At 43.2% G+C, this 21797-nt stretch overlaps 1 protein-coding gene across 3 annotated transcripts in view; it reads left to right on the top strand.

Moving 5' to 3' along the window:
- The window catches only part of scube3 (signal peptide, CUB domain, EGF-like 3), a 233417-nt gene that overhangs the window by 88355 nt on the left and 123265 nt on the right, over positions 1-21797 (top strand). For all 3 annotated transcript variants that reach the window (XM_060937716.1, XM_060937718.1, XM_060937717.1), the window contains exon 3: positions 60-185. In XM_060937716.1, the coding sequence (XP_060793699.1) occupies positions 60-185 (126 nt within the window). The remainder of the gene's footprint in view (positions 1-59; positions 186-21797) is intronic.

A 21797-nucleotide genomic window follows, 5' to 3' on the forward strand; every position in this document is an offset into this window, starting at 1 on the left:
ATGCTAATCATGTCTATTCCTTCTTTTATCTCTATCCCTCTCTTTTTGTCTCACTGCAGACATCGACGAGTGTGAAAGTGAATATACTGGAGGCTGCGTCCACGAGTGTATCAACATCCCGGGGAATTACCGGTGCACATGTTACGACGGCTTCCGCTTAGCACACGACGGCCATAACTGCCTGGGTTAGTCTGCATATCAGTGTATACGTCTGTGTGTTTGTCTCGTCTCTGCACCTTGTGTTGTGGACATGTGCTGAAAAAAAATCCCTTGCAGTCTCTAATAATAATCTTTCGTCCTTTCCTGGTGCCCCTATGCACAGCTAAGCACACAGCGCTGTGTCGTCAACTGTGTGTTTGGACTCTGCAAGTACATTTCTGCTACATTTACTAACTGAATGTTCCAGATCAGCAATGTCAATCTAAACAAATCTTCCATGTGCGATTCAGATTTGGGTTATGTAACTGAGTAAGTGACTTCAGAACTTTAACTGAAAGCAGAACGACCGCATGCAAATAACCAAACAAAAGTGAATGTTTTATAACTAATCAAGCTGTTTTTATTATTCCCTCTCCCTCTTTATTTTCTCTCTTTATAGATAATGTGGATAAATTCCCTTAACATTCGAGACATCAGTGTGTAACCGTGTATAGGCCTCTGGTGTGGTCTGCATAAGAGAATCATTTCTTTATCTCACACGTCAACACAAACCTTTAGTCACTTCTGCTGACTGTGTTCCAGTCTGTTTTATCTAAATCTTACTTATTGTGGTTTGAATGAGCTCTTTAAATACAATAATACATTTGAATAGGGGTTGCTCTCTGACTTTTGGATTGCAGGCACAGGCTTATGGAACACACAGTCCCTCTTAAAGCCTTTTCTAACTGATCTTTATCACCAGGAACACAAAGTAATCTAATATGCACTTGCAAAGAGCTCTCTTCTGCAATCATTTGATCTCCTGTTCGCGCTGAGCACCCTCTTGCAAACATAGTGCTTCGTTTCAGTTCATTTAGCCTGACTGGCCCTGGTGGAGATCATTTGTGACCGCGTTGGGCAGGCGTGTAATTTGTTATCTCTTGTTCTCTGGCCCACCTACATGCCTCCTTTGATATGTACGAGTGTGGCTTGTTTATTTTATGTCCCCCTTGTTGGTACTCAATCGAAGCGTTTTGTGCTCGTCACATCTGAGCTGATGGCAACAAGGCCGAGTAAATAAGCAGCTTCACAAATTGATTTCTCTTATCTTCATGCCATCTGGAATCCATGCTCTCCCTTTCTCTTGTTTAGGATTCTTATTCTTGCCCAAAATGCATCATGACACAAAGATCAATTGAAGCTCATGCAGGAACTCTGGATCTTGTCCCTGTTTAAGATATATTTCTCTTTAAATTGATGCATTAGGCAGGTTGTGTTCCATGCACAGAGCTGGTCATAAAGTTTCTTCCACAAAGAAGTGTAGCACGGTTTGGAGGAAGTGCTCAGCTTAATGATGGTTTAATCATTTTCAGTAAGCACTTTATCCTAGGGTCACGGTGGATCCGGAGCCTATGCTAGGACCACTAGGTCTGAGGGATAGGACTTAAACAATGACAATGATGATATTTACATACACCCTGCGATAGATTGGTGACCTGCCCAGGGTGTACCCCATCTCTCGCCCAAAGTCAATTGGGATTGGTTCTAGCTTCTCTTACGACCCTGATGGAAAATCATTATAGATAATGAATGAATGGATGGATGGTTAGATATTTACATACTCCTAGCTTATACAAGCAGTGCTTTTATCAGCTAGACTTAGGCCCTGTCCACACGGCAACGGATTCAGGTGACTCCGATACAATTGCTTATCGTTTAGGCCTGGCGTCCACATGGCACCGGCGTTTTGGGTGCCCAAAACGCAATCTTTTTGAGAACGGGTTCCAGAGTGGAAAGATCTGGCAATGTTGCCGTTGTGAAGTCGTCTGGATGAGTAGAACGGATTTGTTTACGATGATGTCACAACCACATGACTGTGAGTGCTTCACGCCGGGTAGAAGTGTAACGAACTCGATGCGAGTTGTCAACAAATCCTATAACTTGGTTCATGAAACGCGCTTACAAAATATTTTCACTGTGAATATTTATTGTGTAATGGTGCAAAGTGAGAGAGAGAGAGACTCTGCCCTTAGGGCAGAGTCAATCCCGCCAGCAAAAATAGGGAAAAAAAGGAGCGATCTCACCTCTTCAGATGTGGGTTTAAGTCCTACAATACATTCCTCAAAAAGGGCGTAGAAGAGCAAATTAATCCATCAACGTGTATCATTCAATTTATTCCGGACCATTAAAGACGCCGCCTTCCACGCAGAATCATACATCATCCTCGCCGCCATATTGGATGGGTCAAAGCGGAGAATAAAGATTCATGTGCTGCGTTTAACTGTACCAACAGGTTTACCGTCCAAACGAGATCATATGGGATTACCTTTCACAGGTGAGAAACAACAAATTAATCCATCAACGTGTAGCATTCAGTTTATTCCGGACCATTAAAGACGCCGCCTTCCGCGTAGAATCATACGTCATCCTCGCCGCCATTTTGGATAGGTTAAAGCGGAGAATAAAGATTAGCTGCGTTTAACTGTACCAACAGGTTTACCGTCCAAACGAGATCACATGGGATTACCTTTCACAGGTGAGACTGGAAAAATACTTTTCATTGTATTTGGTCATTATAATGTAATTTTACAAACAGATTTTCCTGACTTTGTGGCTAATATGAAGTCTCGCGCATAATAGTTTATGCGCATGCGTCCTTACTTCTTCTATTGTTCTGGTGTCTCTGAAGGGACTGTCTTACAGCGCCCCTAGAGGTGTGGCATGTGTATTGCATCGTTTTCAGCAAGCGTTGCGTTGCCATATGGACCTGATATTTTACTGATTGTTGCCCATTTGGACGCGATATATTTTTAAATAACATCTCGTTGCCGTTGTCGTGTGGATGTAGCCTTAACAGTCACAATCACATTGTAGGTGTCCAATTACTGACTGTAGTCCATTTATTGCTCCATTTCTCATCTCTCCTCCAGCCCCATTCATCTAGTGCAAAGTGATGACCAATAGACTACCACTGACCAGTTATTATTTGGGTTATGGACCATTCTCACCATTCAAATACTCAGAAAAGTGGAGTCTTTGGTGTTCCTTGAAGGTTCTGAAGGAATTTTGGTGATTCATTTCACCATCTTGGAAGTGAGAAGAGTCTGGTTTTAACCTTCATATATATGACCTTTCATTCACAGGTTGAAGCAGTCGGAGTGAAACGTACAGGTAGATCATGTAGGTGGGCCAAAGACTTGATGCTTAGTTTGGCATGCATCAAGGGAAGCATCAAGGATCTTGTGTATAAGTCAATCCTTATGGTTAGTACCTTATGTCTGGGTCAGTATTAAACATAAGGTTTGGAGTAAGGGCTGGTTTTCAGATAGTGATAAATGAACCTGATCTCATAAATCTGTATACATTTCAGCAATTCATGTGTTCTAAACAGATAGAAATAGATGGTGCATGCTTCATTTTTGTTTTCTTTTCAGAAGCTTACCATAAAGGTTCTCTGGGCATCTGGTTGAGATTAAACATCTCCATTGGGACTGGGATCCTGTGGAATGCAAGAAAAATGTAACTCAATCGGGTGGTTTTTACTTTAATGTGAGTAGGTGGTCAGATGTACCTTGTTGGTACAACAAGCACTTGGGTACACTATGTGGCCAAAAAAATTGTGAACAACTGACCATCACACCCATAGGTGCACATGGACCATCCCATTCCAGATTTATTCCTTCCTTTGCTGTTAAAATAACCTCCACTCTTCTGGGAAGGCTTTCCACTAGATTTTGGAGTGGGGCTTTGGGGATTTTTATTCATTCAGCCACAAGAGTATTTGTGAGGTCAGGAACTGATGTTGGGTGAAGAGGCCTGGGGTTCAGTTAGTGATCCAGTTCATCCCAAAGGTGGGATTGAAGGTCAGGGTTCTGTGCAGGACACGCAAGTTCTTCCACTCCAACCTTGACACACCTATGTCTTCATGGAGCTCACTTTGTGCACAGGAGCATTGTCATGCTGGAACAGGTTTGGGCCTCTTGGTTCCACTGAAGGGAAACTGTAATGCTACAGCATACAAATACATTCTTGTTTGTCTCCAGCTTTGTGGCAACAGTTTGTGGAAGAAGTACATATGGGTGTGATGGTCAGGTGTCCACATATTGGCCATATCTTGTATGTTGGAAAATAACCAAATAGAACTAAATCTGTTAGAAAATATTGCAGACAAGAAAGAGAAAAAACTGTTTTAGGCCACACCTACTTTGGCTTAAATTTGAATGCAGATACTTGGAGCGTTAAACAGATGCAGATAGTGGCATTGCATTACACCCCTAATACAGACAAGCACAATATAAAGAAGGACAAATTGTTTGGATTTCATACAATATGAAGGAAATTGGGAGAAAAAAAAGGTATGACTGCTAATCCCACCATAGGCGCCAGCTCCATGGCTACTCGAGAACTCAAGCACCTTCAATATTTCAGATAAAAACACACTAAACATAAGAGCTTAACCCCAATTTGTTATGGTCTGTAACACTAGTGGCATTGTCTGTTGTAGTGTTCATTTTAGACCACAGAAAAGCATTTTATTATTTTGAAGAAGGGCTGGCTTTAACACTGTGTCCCAAACCTTACACTGTGGTAATAGGTAACCTACAGCAGTGTGCAATTTTGACATTTAATTTCATGCAGTATGATGTGGTTTGGGATGCAGCCAGTGACAAGAGGCAACCTTTAAAAACATTATCCATGCAAACAGGAGCAGACAAGCGGGTTTTACAGGGCTGATATTTTATGAGACCCATTGCGATTTGTAAATAAGATTAGGAATGTTTAAGAAAGTGTCCACGTAGCAGAATGGTGTGTTGCTGTTTCCCAGTTAGTCTACAATGTTGTATTCGAGTTGCCTCTTTGAGTTACTCGTAGTTTATTGAACAATTGTTTGTTATACAGTCAAACCTGAAACCCAGATTCCCTAAGGAGTGCTGTGAGCAGAAATATTGTTTTGTTCTTCTTGTTGAAAGGTAAACTTCAAACAATGACTTTTATTTGAGGTATGCTATGTGGTTGTTATGTAATTGCACGATGTCGTGAATTTGTAGGCTGTTGAATTTAAATATGAATTTCATAAGTTTGCACCTATGAATTCTGCCCCTAATGATAATGTTCGTAAGTTTTGAAATTCAAGTTCTTTATTTTAACAGTACACACATACATAAAAAGATACATAAATTATATATAATAAATATTTGCAGTGTAAAGTCTGTTGCTTCTCAGTCTAGCTTGAGATTGTGTGCAAATATATAGTGGTGTCTTGAAAGTTTGTGAACCCTTTAGAATTTTCTATATTTCTGCATAAATATGACTGTAGATCTTCGAGCAAATGGGTGGAGCACAGAAGTATGGCAGGCAGAACTGAGTTTCCCAAAACTGTTTATTTTTGCACTTTTCAGTGATTTCACAATCTCCCAGCCACACATACACGCACACACATATAAGTCGTCTGGTTGGGGAGAGAGCTCCCTTCCTCTGCTCTCTCTCTCTCCTTTTATAGGGTGCGGTCACTGGGGAAGACACACAAACACAGGTTAACTGACATCAGGTGCAGTGAGTTTGCCACTTACCTCCCCTGACTCCGCCCTCCGTTCACAGACCGACGCTTGACCACGCCCCTGCTGCCACATACCCCCACGGCCCGACACAGGCCGGGCAGCTGTCCGGCCTGCAGCCGACCCCCCCCCCCGACGGGAGAGGAAGTCCGCCACGACCATCTGCGCCCCCGGCCTGTGGACCACCTTGAAGTTAAAGGGCTGGAGTGCCAGATACCAACGGGTGAGCCACGCGTTGGCATCCTTCATGCGGTGGAGCCACTGGAGGGGCGCGTGGTCCGAACAGAGGGTGAAAGGGCGTCCCAGCAGGTAGTAGCGGAGGGCGAGGACCGCCCACTTGATGGCTAGGCACTCCTTCTCTATCGTGCTGTAGTGTCCCTCACGCACCGACAGCTTTCTGCTGATATACAGCACTGGGCGATCCTCCCCCTCCACCTCCTGGGACACAGCATCCCCCAGCCCTCTGTCCGACGCGTCCGTCTGCAACATAAAGGGGAGAGAAAAGTCAGGGGAGTGTAACAGTGGCCCCCCACACAGTGCAGCCTTCACCTCAGAGAAAGCCCGCTGGCATTGCTCCGTCCACTGGACCGGATCTGGTGCCCCCTTTATAGTGAGATCAGTCAGCGGGCTGGTGATGTCCGAATAATTAGGTATAAACCTACGATAGTAGCCAGCCAGCCCCAGGAACTGTCTCATCCCCTTTTTGGTCTTGGGCCTCAGGCAAGCCGCAATCGCTGCTGTCTTATTAATTTGGGGACGCACCTGCCCATTGCCCAAGTGGAAGCCCAGATACCGTACTTCCACCCGCCCCATCGCACACTTCTTCGGGTTGGCTGTGAGACCCGCTCGTCTCAGTGACCCAAGGACGGCCCTCAGGTGTTGCAGATGCCGTGGCCAGTCATTACTATAGATAATGATGTCGTCTAAGTATGCGGCCACATAGGTGGCGTGGGGGCAGAGGACCCTGTCCATAAGCCGCTGGAACATAGCGGGCGCCCCAAACAGCCCAAAAGGAAGTGTGACAAATTGGTGTAAGCCAAACAGTGTGGAAAAGGCCATTTTTTCTCGGGATAGTGGAGTCAAGGGGATCTGCCAATAACCCTTTGTCAAATCCAGTGTCGAATAAAAGCGAGCCGTGCCTAGTCAATCCAGCAACTCGTCAATATGAGGCATTGGGTACGCATCGAATTTAGACACCGCGTTGACTCTTCTATAGTCCACACAGAACTGGACCGACCTGTCGGCCATGGGAACCAAGACCACCGGGCTGCTCCAGTCACTGTGGGAGTCCTCGACGATGCCCATGTCAAGCATGGCCTCGAGTTCTTCCCGAACCACCTTTTTCTTGTGTTCGGGCAGCCTGTAAGGGCGGCTGCACACTACCACCCCCGGGGGCGTCTCAATATGGTGTTCTATGAGGCAGTTGCGGCCAGGCAGGGGCGAGAACACGTCCAAAAATTCGGTCTGCAACTGGGCAACCTCCATGAGTTGGGTCGGGGAGAGGTGGTCTCCACAGGGGACCAGAGAGGTAAGCGATGTCAATGTTCCCTTTTGAACCTCTGGCCCCAGCTCCGCCTTCTCCAGAACCAATGACACCAACGCCACGGGGACCTCCTCGTTCCAAAGTTTGAGCAGATTAAGGTGGTAAATCTGTAGCACCCCACCCCTGTCCATTCGCCTCACCTCATAGTCGACGTCCCCGACTCGCCGTGTGACCTCAAAGGGTCCTTGCCACTTGGCGATCGATTTGGAGCTCGACGTAGGCAACAGCACGAGTACTTTATCTCCCGGTGCGAACTCCCTAAGGTGCGTACCCCTGTCGTACAGGCGGATTTGCCGTTCTTGGGCCTGCCGCAAATTCTCCTGGGTTAGGTGTGTGAGTGTGTGGAGTTTTGCGCGCAGGTCGATAACGTATTGAATTTCATTTTTGCTCGGTGAAGGTCCCTCCTCCCAATTTTCCCGCAGTACATCTCGGATGCCACGTGGCTTACACCCATATAATAATTTGAATGGGGAGAACCCTGTGGAGGCTTGTGGGACCTCTCGCACTGCGAATAACAGGGGTTCGAGACATTTATCCCAATTGCGTGCGTCCTCGCATACAAACTTTTTAATTATGTTCTTGAGGGTGCGATTGAACCGTTCGACTAAACCGTTTGTGGGTGATAAATGCTGGTGTGGATCGGCTTAATTCCCAGTAACCCATACAGTTCGTGCAATGTGCATGACATAAATGTAGTGCCTTGATCAGTCAGAATCTCTTTGGGGATTCTAACTCGGGAGATGACGTGGAAGAGTGCTTCCGCAATACTATGTGCTGAGATATTGCGAAGAGGCACTGCTTCCGGGTATCGCGTTGCATAGTCCACCAGAACTAAAATAAAACGTTACCCTCGTGTTGATCGATCTAATGGCCCAACGAGATCCATCCCAATTCTTTCAAACGGGTTCTTGATTAATGGCAGAGGGCTCAAAGGCGCTTTTGGGATGGCCGCTGGATTTACTAACTGGCATTCGCGGCACGCCGTACACCACCTACGGACATCGCCACGAATCCCTGGCCAATAGAACCGGGCCATTATTCGGGCTAGTGTCTTATCCTGCCCCAAGTGTCCAGCCATAGGATTAAAGTGAGCCACCTGGAATACCAATTCCCAGCGGCTCTTTGGGATTAAAAGTTGTGTGATCAGCTCCTTAGTTTGAGTGTCCTGCGTCACTCGGTATAATCTATCCTTCATAATGGAAAAATAGGGAAAGGACGGGGTGGCATTTGGCTGGAGCATTTGACCATCGATTACTCTTACTTGGTCAAACGCATGCCGCAGAGTCTCGTCTTGCAACTGTTCTAACGGGAAATCCACGAGGGATTCCCCAAGAGAAGGAGGAGGAGCCTGCTGCTCCTCACTCTGACGTGGTGATGACATAGACGGCTCTGTGACAGCTGCTCCCGCCAATGCCACACTGAGACCTCCCCCTGCTGAACTATGGCAGGCCCCACTCTTTACTAAATGAGTCATTAATTCCCGAAATCCCAGCCAATCAGTCCCCAAAATTATCGAGTGGGTAAGGCGAGGATTAACCACCGCCTTTACACTAAATTTCTCCCCTCGAAATAGAATGTGGACCGACACTAAAGGGTCGTTGTGAACATCCCCATGCACGCACAACACCTTCACCAATTGTGCTCTCCCCAATGCCTTGTCTTGCACCAGGCTTTGGTGGATTGAGGTCTGATTACAGCCGGAATCCACCAAAGCCTGATACGTATCCCCTTGGATACTCACCGGTATGCGATACGCTCCGGCCCGATCGAGGGCAGTCTTTGGCGCATCGGGGATCTGGACCACCGCGCCCACCTCCATTACCGAGCACTGATGCTGGAGGTGCCCCGGCTCCCCGCAGCGCCAGCAAACCGGCCCAGGCTCTCTCTCTGCACCGGCGTTCTGGGGCTCACTCACCTGAGGAGGGGGGAGAGACAGACACGGAAGTGGGAAACGGGAGGACACGGCGGGTGTGGCGGGCTGGCTGGGGTGGAGCCGGCCCCCGCCTCCGTGGTGGGGTAACGGGGCAAGGACGAGGAACAGAAGGGGAGGGGGAGAGAGAGAGAGGAGAGGAGGAGATCTGCTGTCCTGTTTGATTGATTGATTGATTGATTGATTGATTGATTGATTGATTGATTCCGAACAGTAAAGAAGATATAAAAACAAACAAAAGAAAAACAAAAAATAAAAATAAAATATGCAATCATCAAAACATTGTCATAAACAGAATAGCTTAGCCACAAGGCAATAACATAATAATGTTTGGAAAGGATTAGGAAGAAGTTAATAACTTATCAAATCCTAACCCTCTATACCACCGTTAATCAAATGTCACTTTCCACCATAATAAACTATATATATACAAAAGAAAGCAAAATCAACAAAACAAAAAAAAAACATACCAACATACTGTACCAAGACATACCAACATGGTATAATATCGACCAAATCAAATCATATATATACAAATACTTATGCTATGCATATATACACACATACAATACATATATACAGTACATACATGTACACATACCTATAACTATACACATCCATACATACACAGATGCCCATACCATAATTATGCTTATATATTATATACAATTACAGTGGTGCTTGAAAGTTTGTGAACCCTTTAGAATTTTCTATATTTCTGCATAAATATGACTGAAAACCTTATCAGATTTTCACACAAGTCCTAAAAGTAGATAAAGAGAACCCAGTTAAACAAATGAGACAAAAATATTATACTTGGTCATTTATTTATTGAGGAAAATGATCCAATATTACGTATCTGTGAGTGGCAAAGGTATGTGAACCTCTAGGATTAGCAGTTAATTTGAAGGTGAAATTAGAGTCAGGTGTTTTCAATCAATGGGATGACAATCAGGTGTGAGTGGGCACCCTGTTTTATTTAAAGAACAGGGATCTATCAAAGTCTGATCTTCACAACACATGTTTGTGGAAGTGTATCATGGCACGAACAAAGGAGATTTCTGAGGACCTCAGAAAAAGCGTTGTTGATGCTCATCAGGCTGGAAAAGGTTACAAAACCATCTCTAAAGAGTTTGGACTCCACCAATCTACAGTCAGACAGACTGTGTACAAATGGAGGAAATTCAAGACCATTGTTAGCCTCCCCAGGAGTGGTCGACCAACAAAGATCACTCCAAGAGCAAGCCATGTAATAGTCGGCAAGGTCACAAAGGACCCCAGGGTAACTTCTAAGCAACTGAAGGCCTCTCTCACATTGGCTAATGTGAATGTTCATGAGTCCACCATCAGGAGAACACTGAGCAACAATGGTGTGCATGGCAGGGTTGCAAGGAGAAAGCCACTACTCTCCAAAAACAACATTGCTGCTCGTCTGCAGTTTGCTAAAGATCATGTGGACAAGCCAGAAGGCTATTGGAAAAATGTTTTGTGGACAGATGAGACCAAAATAGAACTTTTTGGTTTAAATGAGAAGCATTATGTTTGAAGAAAGGAAAACACTGCATTCCAGCATAAGAACCTTATCCCATTTGTGAAATATAGTGGTGGTAGTATCATGGTTTAGGCCTGTTTTGCTGCATCTGGGCCAGGACGGCTTGCCATCATTGATGGAACAATGAATTCTGAATTATACCAGCAAATTCTAAAGAAAAATGTCAGGGCATCTGTCCATGAATTGAATCTCAAGAGAAGGTGGGTCATGCAGCAAGACAACGACCCTAAGCACACAAGTCGTTCTACCAAAGAATGGTTAAAGGAGAATAAATTTAATGTTTTGGAATGGCCAAGTCAAAGTCCTGACCTTAATCCAATTGAAATGTTGTGGAAGGACCTGAAGCAAGCAGTTCATGTGAGGAAACCCACCAACAACCCAGAGTTGAAGCTGTTCTGTATGGAAGAATGGGCTAAAATTCCTCCAAGCCGGTGTGCAGGACTGATCAGCAGTTACCGGAAACGTTTAGTTGCAGTTATTGCTGCACAAGGGGGTCACACCAGATACCGACAGCAAAGGTTCACATACTTTTGCCACTCACAGATCTGTAATATTGGATCATTTTCCTCAATAAATAAATGACCAAGTATAATATTTTTGTCTCATTTGTTTAACTGGGTTCTCTTTATCTACTTTTAGGACTTGTGTGAAAATCTAATGATGTTTTAGGTCATATTTATGCAGAAATATAGAAAATTCTAAAGGGTTCACAAACTTTCAAGCACCACTGTATATATACATATATATATATATATATATATATATATATATATATATATATATATATATATATATACACAAATACTCACTTTTTATATAATATATTCGAATGTACCCATACCCACATATATACACTTATATTATCAATAGCATGTTATTGTAATTCCTCCTCCCTATACCTCATAAAGATCTGTTCCTTATACCTTTTTTTGAACTGGTTTATAGTTGTACATTTCATGAGCTCCACATTCAAACTGTTCCATAGCTTTACTCCACAATAGAGATACTGAACATTTTTAATGTTGTCCTAGCACTGCGAATTTTAAATTTCAATTTCCCCCTAAAATTATAGCCCCCCTCTCTGTCCAAGAACATTATTTGGATATTCCTTGGTACTTTATAATTCCTTACTTTGTACATTACTAAGGCAGTTTTATATTCTATAATATCCCTGAATTTTAAACATTTTGAATTTAAGAATAGTGAATTAGTATGATCTCGGTAACCAGCACTATGAATTATTCTTATAGCTCTTTTTTGAAGTATAGTTATTGCATGAAGTGAACATTTATACGTATTTCCCCACACCACTGAGCAGTAATTTAAGTACGGTAAAACCAGGGAACAGTAAAGAGTGAATTATAGTCCAGGACATGCTTAGCTTTACTCAACACAGATATGCTTCTTGATCGTTTCATTAGTATGTATTTTATATGTGATTTCCAATTAATTCTATCATCTATTATTACCCCAAGAAATTTATTATTAGAAACTTTTTCAATATCAACACCATCTACCTGTAAATTTATTGCCCTATTTATTTTATAATTATTAAATAACATGATTTTTGTTTTAGACAGATTTAATGATAATTTATTTTGATCAAACCAACTTTTTAACCTGCACAATTCTGAGATTATGTTTTCTAACTCATGTAAATTTGTTCCAGAACAAAACATATTTGTGTCATCTGCAAATAATACCATCTTAAATATCTTTGATACATTGCACATATCATTTATATAAAGAATAAACAGTTTAGGACCCAATACTGACCCCTGAGGGACACCACAATCAATATTCAAACGAGTTGAGACAGAGTCACCCAACTTCACAAATTGTGTCCTGTTGCTCAAATAACTTTTTATCCAATTTAATACAACTCCCCTTATCCCATATTGTTCCATCTTATTAATTAATATATCGTGATTAATAGTATCAAAAGCTTTTTGAAGATCAATAAATATCCCAGCGACATGTTTCTAATCATCTATAGAGTTACTGATTTCTTCAATTGATTCCATTAGTGCCATCTCTGTTGATCTATTTGCTCTAAATCCATATTGACTATCACTGAGTAGTTTGTATTTTTCAATTAATTTATCTAATCTGTGATTGAATAGTTTTTCAAGAATTTTGGAGAATTGAGGAAGTAAAGAAACAGGTCTGTAATTTGTGAAGTTGTGTTTGTCCCCAGATTTATACAATGGAATTACTTTTGCTATTTTCATATTGCTTGGAAATGTACCAGTTTGAAATGACAAGTTACAGATGTATGTTAATGGTTTAGGCTGTCCTGCCACTGGAATTGCTGCCAAATGGTCCTTCGCCAGCTCGATGGCCTGATCCAGCGACGCCGGGCGATGGCACTGGACCCACTCCGCGGTCCCTTCGGGTAGTCGGGCGATGAACTACTCCAGTACCACCAGATCAACGATTCCCTCAGCCACCACCGGCAGGCGTCCCGGAGTTGCTGGTCAAATGCGAACGGCCGGCCGACCTCCTCTAGGCGCAGAGCGCGGAAGCTCTGGTGTTGTTGTTCTGGAGTGCGCCCCACACGCTGGAGGATGGCCCGGTGCAGGTCTGCGTAGACCAGCCGGCTGTCGGCGGGGAGCTGTAGCGTGGCCAGCTGTGCCTCGCCCGTTAGCAGGGGGAGGAGGCGCGCCGCACGCTGTTCCTCCGGCCAGCCCCAGGCCTCTGCTGCTTGCTCGAAGAGCGCGAGGAAGGCCTCGGGGTCATCGTGCAGGCCCATCTTCGTTAGGGTGAGGTGGGGGGGGCCCGTGGCGGTGGAGGTGGTGGACCCTGCCAACGCAAGGAGGTGCCGGAACGCCTGACGATCTTCCTGTTGCGCCAGCAGCAGGGCCTCGAAACTTTGCTCTTAATCCTTTCAGAGGGCGACCAGCGCCTAGTGCTGGCTCTTTTGGGCCGTGGCGAGGGCGTGGATCAGGTCCGCGAAAGGGAGGACTCCATGGGGCTGTTCTCCTCTGTGCTTCGATCCCAGGTTTCGGCACCACTGTAGATCTTCGAGCGAGTGGGTGGAGCACAGAAGTATGGCAAGCAGAACTGAGTTTCCCAAAACTCTTTATTTTTGCACTTTTCAGTGATTTCACAATCTCCCAGCCACACATACACGCACACACACATAAGTCATCTAGTTGGGGAGAGAGCTCCCTTCCTCTGCTCTCTCCTTTTATAGGGCGCGGTCACTGGGGAAGACACACGAATACAGGTTAACTGACATCAGGTGCAGTGATTCTGCCACTTACCTTCCCTGACTCCACCCTCCAGTCACAGACCGACGCTTGACCACGCCCCCACTGCCACAATGACCTAAAACATCATCAGATTTTCACACAAGTCCTAAAAGTAGATAAAGAGAACCCAGTTAAACAAATGAGACAAAAATATTATACTTGGTCATTTATTTATTGAGGAAAATGATCCAATATTTCATATCTGTGAGTGGCAAAGTATGTGAACCTTTGCTTTCAGTATCTGGTGTGACCCCCTTGTGCAGCAATAACTGCAGCTAAATGTTTCCGGTAACTGTTGATCAGTCCTGCACACCGGCTTGGAGGAATTTTAGCCCATTCCTCTGGACAGAACAGCTTCAACTCTGGGATGTTGGTGGGTTTCCTCACATGAATTGTGTGCTTCAGGTCCTTCCACAACATTTCAGTTGGATGAAGGTCAGGACTTTGACTTGGCCATTCCAAAACATTAACTTTATTCTTCTTTAACCATTCTTTGGTTGAACCACTTGTGTGCTTAGGGTCGTTGTCTTGCTGCATGACCCACCTTCTCTTGAGATTCAATTCATGGACAGATGTCCTGACATTTTCCTTTAGAATTCGCTGGTATAATTCAGAATTCATTGTTCCATCAATGATGGTAAGCCGTCCTGGCTCAGATACAGCAAAACAGGCCTAAACCATGATACTACCACCACCATGTTTCACAGATGGGATAAGGTTCTTATGCTGGAATGCAGTGTTTTCCTTTCTCCAAACATAACGCTTCTCATTTAAACCAAAGAGTTCTATTTTGGTCTCATCTGTCCACAAAACATTTTTCCAATAGCCTTTTGGCTTGTCCACGTGATCTTTAGCAAACTGCAGACGAGTAGCAATGTTCTTTTTGGAGAGCAGTGGCTTTCTCCTTGCAACCCTGCCATGCACACCATTGTTGTTCAGTGTTCTGCTGATGGTGGATTCATGAACATTAACATTAGCCAATGTGAGAGAGGCCTTCAGTTGCTTAGAAGTTAACCTGGGGTCCTTTGTGACCTCACCGACTATTACACACCTTGCTCTTGGAGTGATCTTTGTTGGTTGACCACTACTGGGGAGGGTAACAATGGTCTTGAATTTCCTCCATTTGTACACAGTCTGTCTGACTGTGGATTGGTGGAGTCCAAACTCTTTAGAGATGGTTTTGTAACCTTTTCCAGCCTGATGAGCACCAACAATGCTTTTTCTGAGGTCCTCAGAAATCTCCTTTGTTCATGCCATGATACACTTCCACAAACATGTGTTGTGAAGATCAGACTTTGATAGATCCCTGTTCTTTAAATAAAACAGGGTGCCCACTCACACCTGATTGTCATACCATTGATTGAAAACACCTGACTCTAATTTCTCCTTCAAATTAACTGCTAATCCTAGAGGTTCACATACTTTTGCCTCTCACAGATATGTAATATTGGATCATTTTCCTCAATAAATAAATGACCAAGTATAATATTTTTGTCTCATTTATTTAACTGGGTTCTCTTTATCTACTTTTAGGACTTGTGTGAAAATCTGATGATGTTTTAGGTCATGTTTATGCAAAAATATAGAAAATTCTAAAGGGTTCACAAACTTTCAAGCACCACTGTATGTCTCTATGTGTCAGCCCTGTGATGATCTGGTGACTTGTCCAGGGTGTACCCTGCCTCTCGCCCATAGTCAGCTGGGATAGGCTCCAGCTTGCCTGCGACCCTGCACAGGATAAGCGGTTATGTATAATGGATAGATGTTTGTGGTGCGGGTACAGGTGGTTTGGAGGGTGACATTTACTGATGACCTGGGGATACGTACTGTTTCAGAGTCTGGATGTTTTTGTACCTATACTGTGGTACCGCCTGCTAGACTTCATGAGGTTGAAGAGTTGGTGGACTGAGACAGTGGGCTCTCTGATCACTCTGAAGGACCATCTGGAGATTCTCTGACTGAAGATGTCCTGTAATTCTCTGTCTGATTTTATTACTTGCTGCGGTGGCTGCTTGTTCTGTCTAGTGCTGCTGCTGAACCACACCACAGGTTAGTATGCTCTCCACCTCAGAGTTTCTCATCAGCAGTGGTTGATGATGGGCCCCTAGCCCCTGGTATAAGCAGTTCTTGATTCTAGGTCAGCAAACCTTTAGTGCTGCTCTGGAACCAGTTTTCCTGGCTAAAAGCCAGTTCTTTGGCTGTCAAAACGTGAAGAACTGGTTCAAGATTCGGCACCGGTTCCGAACTGGCCCTGGAACTGCCCTGTTGGAAAAATAGTACATGTGACCAGGTCTGACACCACTTTCATGTAGACTGCATTATCCTCGCCAATGATGAGGCCATTAACTGTTGTACCATCTGGAAATTTGGTGATTATGTTTTCTGGCTGGATGGCAATCCAGTCATGTGTGAACAGGATGAACAGAATTGGGCTGAGTACACAGCCTTGAGGAGTGCCTGTGTTCATAATGAGGGTGCTGGAATATTTTTTGCCAAGGTGAACAGACTGGGGCCTACCAGTGAGGAAGTCTGTTATCCAGTTGCACAGCACAGGCATGAGGTTGAGGTTGTGCAACTATGTAATCAATGAAAACCTTTTCATGCAAATGTAGTTGTACAGATAGGAAATACCTCAGTTTTCAAACATGTGATTTTAGTTGGATGTACAGGTTACTATAAGATAGATCTGAAGCTGTTCCCATCAATTTCATCTGGATAAGCAGATGGCATAAACAGTGTCATCTTTGATAAATGTGTGATGAATGTGTTATATTTTCATTGGTTGTTTTGCTTCCCCTATCTCCCCCATCAGTAAACCTATTTCTGTTATATACACAGCAATTTAGATGTGATGTAGAAAGCTACAAGCTGTGGCATTAGGCCCCATCTTGGTTTAAACTGACTTTTTGTGAAGATCTGGCCATTTCAAGCTCTAAAACACAGCTAAAAATACCCGACTCGACTGACTCCTCGTTTCCATGGGCTCTTTTTTCAGTGGAAAGAGGAAAAGTGAAAAATCCTTTAATCTTGTCAGGAAAGACTTTATTCTGTTTGTTTGGATTTGGCTTTACCCGTGCCCTTCCCTCAAGCCAGTGAAAGAACGAGTCCTGTTTTTAAGGGTGAATCTTTGAATTAGTGTTGAGACAGCTAAGCCTTTGGTCAGCTCTTTTGGAGGTTCTGTCTCCTCTCGAGCTTTTCTGATTTCCTCCTTGAAAGCCAGGCTGAAGCCAGCACAGTGTTTATCCATGTCATTATTTCTGCTTGCCTTCCTTGCAGAGGTGTGTGGCTAAATATTTGTGGACTAGCGCTTCATTTGCTGGCAAGTTGAAAAACGTGTAGGTTCTAAAAGCCTACAAATTAAAAGTACAAACATGTTAATGGGAGTACTGTTGTAGGAACAGGGTCTGGATCTCACTTTGATTTGCTTGATCTTTAGTTCTGAACAAGGCCTTCTAGTTTTAAGCTACACACACCCGCCACATAAAATAGTGTCTTTTTCTGGCTACAGGAAGTTAATTATTTCAAGTACAATACCAATAGGAAAGGTGATTGGGGTGATGACAGTGGTCTTGGCAAGCCCATAAGGATTTGTTAAAAATTTCTTGTGAAATTGAGTAGACAGGGCACCACTGTGGTTAACATGTCAACTCACAGCTCAAGGCTCCCCAATTCCTAAGTTCACATGATCTCTTCATGTCCATCTGAGTTTCCTCTGGGTTCTTCAGCTTTCTCTCCCCATAAAAAAACAACCCGATAGTTGGATTGGCTACAGTAGTTTCCCCTAGGTACGAATACATGTGGATAAGCATGTCTGAATGGTGTCCTGCAATGGACTGGTGTCCCATCCATCCATTGCTTATTCCCAATAGGGATGTAACCAAAAACGAACGCGTTATTTGGAATGGAGTGTTCTAAACAGATCAAAATACAGATATGAATAGGAGGCAAACTATTGAGAGGGGTTTTTTTTTGTTTGTTTGTTTTGTTTTTTCAAAAGCTTAGCAGGAAGATTGACAGAATATCTGGTTAAGACTAGAGGTGTGCACCTGGACTGGGATGCCATGGGATGCAAAAGATTTTTATTTTCATGTGAGTGAGCAGTCAGATATGAAGCTTGTGGGGACAAAGAAAGACCATTCATTTGTCATAAAACTTGACGTTCACTGAGTCATCCTTAGTAACTGCCTAATCAGTGTCGCAGTGGTTTAAGTTAGGGTACTAGATTGTTTATCCTTTAGGTAATAGAACCACCTAAATCCATTAGAAAATGTGGCAGGAAGGTGCAAACAAACACAAAATGGTTGTTTGCATCTCTCATTGAGAACAGTTATAAACTGAAGAAGAACAACTTAAGAACAACAACAACTCACACATAAGCACAGTAAAGTTCCTCGCTGCATTTAACCCACCTGAAGTAGTGAACACACACATGAGCAATGAGCACACACACACACATACATACATACCCAGAGCAGTGGACAGCCATGCTACAGTACCCAGGGAGCAGTTGGGGGTTAGGTGCCTTGCTCAAGGGCACTTCAGCCCAAGGCCACCCCATGTCTTTGGACTGTGGGGGAAACTGGAGCACTCGGAGGAAACCCACACTGACACGGGGAGAACATGCAAACCCCACACAGAAAGGCCCCCGTTGGCTGCTGGTCTTGAACTTAGAACCTTCTTGCTGTGAGGCGACAGTGCTAACCATTACACTACCGTGCTGCCCTGAAGTGATGAAGCTGAGATTGAGGAACTGTCAGAACCAGAATTCAGGTTCATTTTTAATTTAAAAATTTAAATAAAAAACACAATGTTTAAGCCACAACAACTTAATTTTTAAATCTGAACACATATACAGATGGAAAGTTTTGGAACACTAGACACATTGTGTTACACCGCTAATTCCCATGCTCACTCACAGTGTTCCTGGGATAGACACTGTATCCACTGCCCCCTTGACTAGGATAAAGTGCTTACTGTAGATGAATAAATATATTAAATTGATTAGATGGACTTTACTGATCCCATATTTGAAATCCAATATCCAGACAGTTCAAAAATGTAATCAATAATAATGACTTTTGGAAGCAGTCATCTGTCTCTCTCAGTGATCAGGGTCGAAAATGGCTGATGGTGGTTGTAATTAACTTACCATGAAAGCTATACTCAAATATTGATTTATTCTCCTGACAAAGCATGATGCTTCAGCTGGGTTATGGAGCATCTTCAGTGTTTTGAGAATCCAGGCGCCTAGGTGGCACGTCTCAAATTCCAGATATAACCCAGTCAGCATTGTTGTGACTCATGAAACCTGCAGAATGTACTGCGGGACAGCACAATGTAAGTGGATTAACCTGCTTGATTTGATAGCTGGTGGAATGAAGCATGCTAAGATTTATTACTGTGAAAGCTCGAGAGTGTAAAAAGACAGACAGAATGATGTCTCATTTTTCAGCTCTGAGGCAGTCTTTTTTAACTTGATTACATTTTCGTTCCTCTCCGGAGAGTTTTTGCAAAAAGAAAAACTTTTAAGTGCAAATAAGCTGAGCACTTGCCAGAATCCCTTTCCTTTTCAAAATATTTGCTTTGGACGGCGGCCGTCTCCATCACATAGCACAGGCCTCTGTAGGAGCCGAGTGACAAGGAGACGTGATCTGCCGAGGTGACGGCTCATTTAGAAGTGTGTGTGAGAGAGAGAGTCGGCATATGTGCCGATGTCCAGGCTAGACTTTAACAGCTGCTCGTTAAGTCATTGATCTCGCTGCTCCGCTCTTCTGTGTTTTGTGTCCGTGACTCTTCTAACACGGGTCATTTTTCATCGATTACTTTCATCTGTTTATGAGGAAATGAATGATCTTTGTTCTCCAGATGGTTCTCGCTTCGTAAAATTTATTCTCTTTGTCTCACGTTACGGTTCTCAGTTATTCTTTGATACGCCGATTTCTAGTGTAATTGAGAAAGAGGGGTTATTTCAACAAATCAGATTGTTGAAGATTAAACTGTTATTAAGTGATTGGAGAGACAGTTTGAGGACCACAGACTTGGACTGATGTAGACAATAAATCAAATTATTGTCAGAAGCCTGGGGGTCTTTTTTGACCTCGTTTTGATCAGATGAGGTTACTGACCGTGTCTGTGTGTGTGTGTGTGTGTGTGAATTCAGGGAATAAAAATTAACTTTATACAATTCCATCTTTCACCCCAAATGCAGCCAAACATCTTCGACGTATTTACTGAATTTAATTTGTTAGTTTAATTTGTAAGCGTTGCTCATTGCTAAACTCCTGTGCTAAAAAAAAAAATTTGATTTCAAGACCAATTAAATATTTTACTGGTTTCTAATGGCTTTGATCATGTTCTAGTGATCTGTAATGGAAGTTAATGGAATGTGTTATTCGTAATGGTTCCTGATGGATCATTTATATTTCTGCCTCGTATTGTCCTTGAATTCTCGATTCTGATTGGTCAGAAGGTGTTGATTAATTTTCTGTTAATCACAAGAGCTCTAATAGTAGTTCAACATACACAAGCACTTCTGCAGCAGCCACTCCATATGAATGTATTAAATATGTGCGTAACTGTTGATATGGTGACGTTTTCTGCAAGGAGATTTTATTTAACATGTATGGAACGAGTCTCCAGCATCATCACTCTGTAACAGTCAGAGGTAATGTGGGCAGACGGGTATGTGATAATGTGTTTGATGTACTATATGTTTTACAGCATTAATGTAATTATAACCAGATAAAATGCACAATTAGCTCCTTAATTAATTTTTTAAATAGTATTATCAGAATAGGGCGGCACGATGGTGTAGTGGTTAGCACTGTCGCCTTACAGCAAGAAGATCCTGGGTTTGCGACCAGTGAGGGCCTTTCTGTGTGGAGTTTGCATGTTCTCCCCGTGTCTGCGTGGGTTTCCTCCGGGTGCTCCAGTTTCCTCCACAGTCCAAAGACATGCAGGTTAGGTTAACTGGTGGCTCTAAATTGACCGTAGGTGTGAATGTGAGTGTGAATGGTTGTCTGTGTCTATGTGTCAGCCCTGTGATGATCTGGTGACTTGTCCAGGGTGTACCCCGCCTCTCGCCCGTAGTCAGCTGGGATAGGCTCCAGCTCGCCTGCGACCCTGTAGAACAGGATAAGCGGCTACAGATAATGGATGGATGAATATTGTCAGAATACACTTATGGATATGATATTATTGGAAAATTTGTGTCTGGCTAGTTCACAGATCTCATTATTGACTATTGTCCTATAACAGCACACGTCAAGTGTGATAAATGAATAGACAGATGGAAGGATAGGTTTATCATGTGATAAAAGTATTCTAAACTATATATCCTACACTGAAAAAAATATCTTGTGAAGAGAAAATATCTTTCATATGGATAAATTTATCTAATATTTAAATAATATTGGCTGGCTTTGAGTGGTATATCAGATATATTCCATTCAGCTAGCATGATACTGAACGAGTCGAAGACAAGTAGCTGAATGGAATATATCTGATATACCATGAAAAAAACAGCCAATATTATTATTATTATACATAGACATTCGATGGAACAATTATAGAGTTTACAAAAAGTAAAAAAAAAAAGAGGGGGTAACTTACCAATATTGAATGCTGATTCTAGATGGCATGGTGGTGTAGTGGTTAGCACTGTCGCCTCACAGCAATAAGGGCCTGGGTTCAAGCCCAGTGGCTGGCAAGGGCTTTTCTTAGGCTCCAGCTTGCCTGCGACCCTGTAGAACAGGATAAGTGGCTACAGATAATGGATGGATGGAATGCTGATTCTGATTGAATGTAATTCAATGTTCTGTTGAGC

This window comes from Neoarius graeffei, chromosome 13, assembly GCF_027579695.1.
Source record: "Neoarius graeffei isolate fNeoGra1 chromosome 13, fNeoGra1.pri, whole genome shotgun sequence".
In the NCBI taxonomy this organism is placed as follows: domain Eukaryota; kingdom Metazoa; phylum Chordata; class Actinopteri; order Siluriformes; family Ariidae; genus Neoarius; species Neoarius graeffei.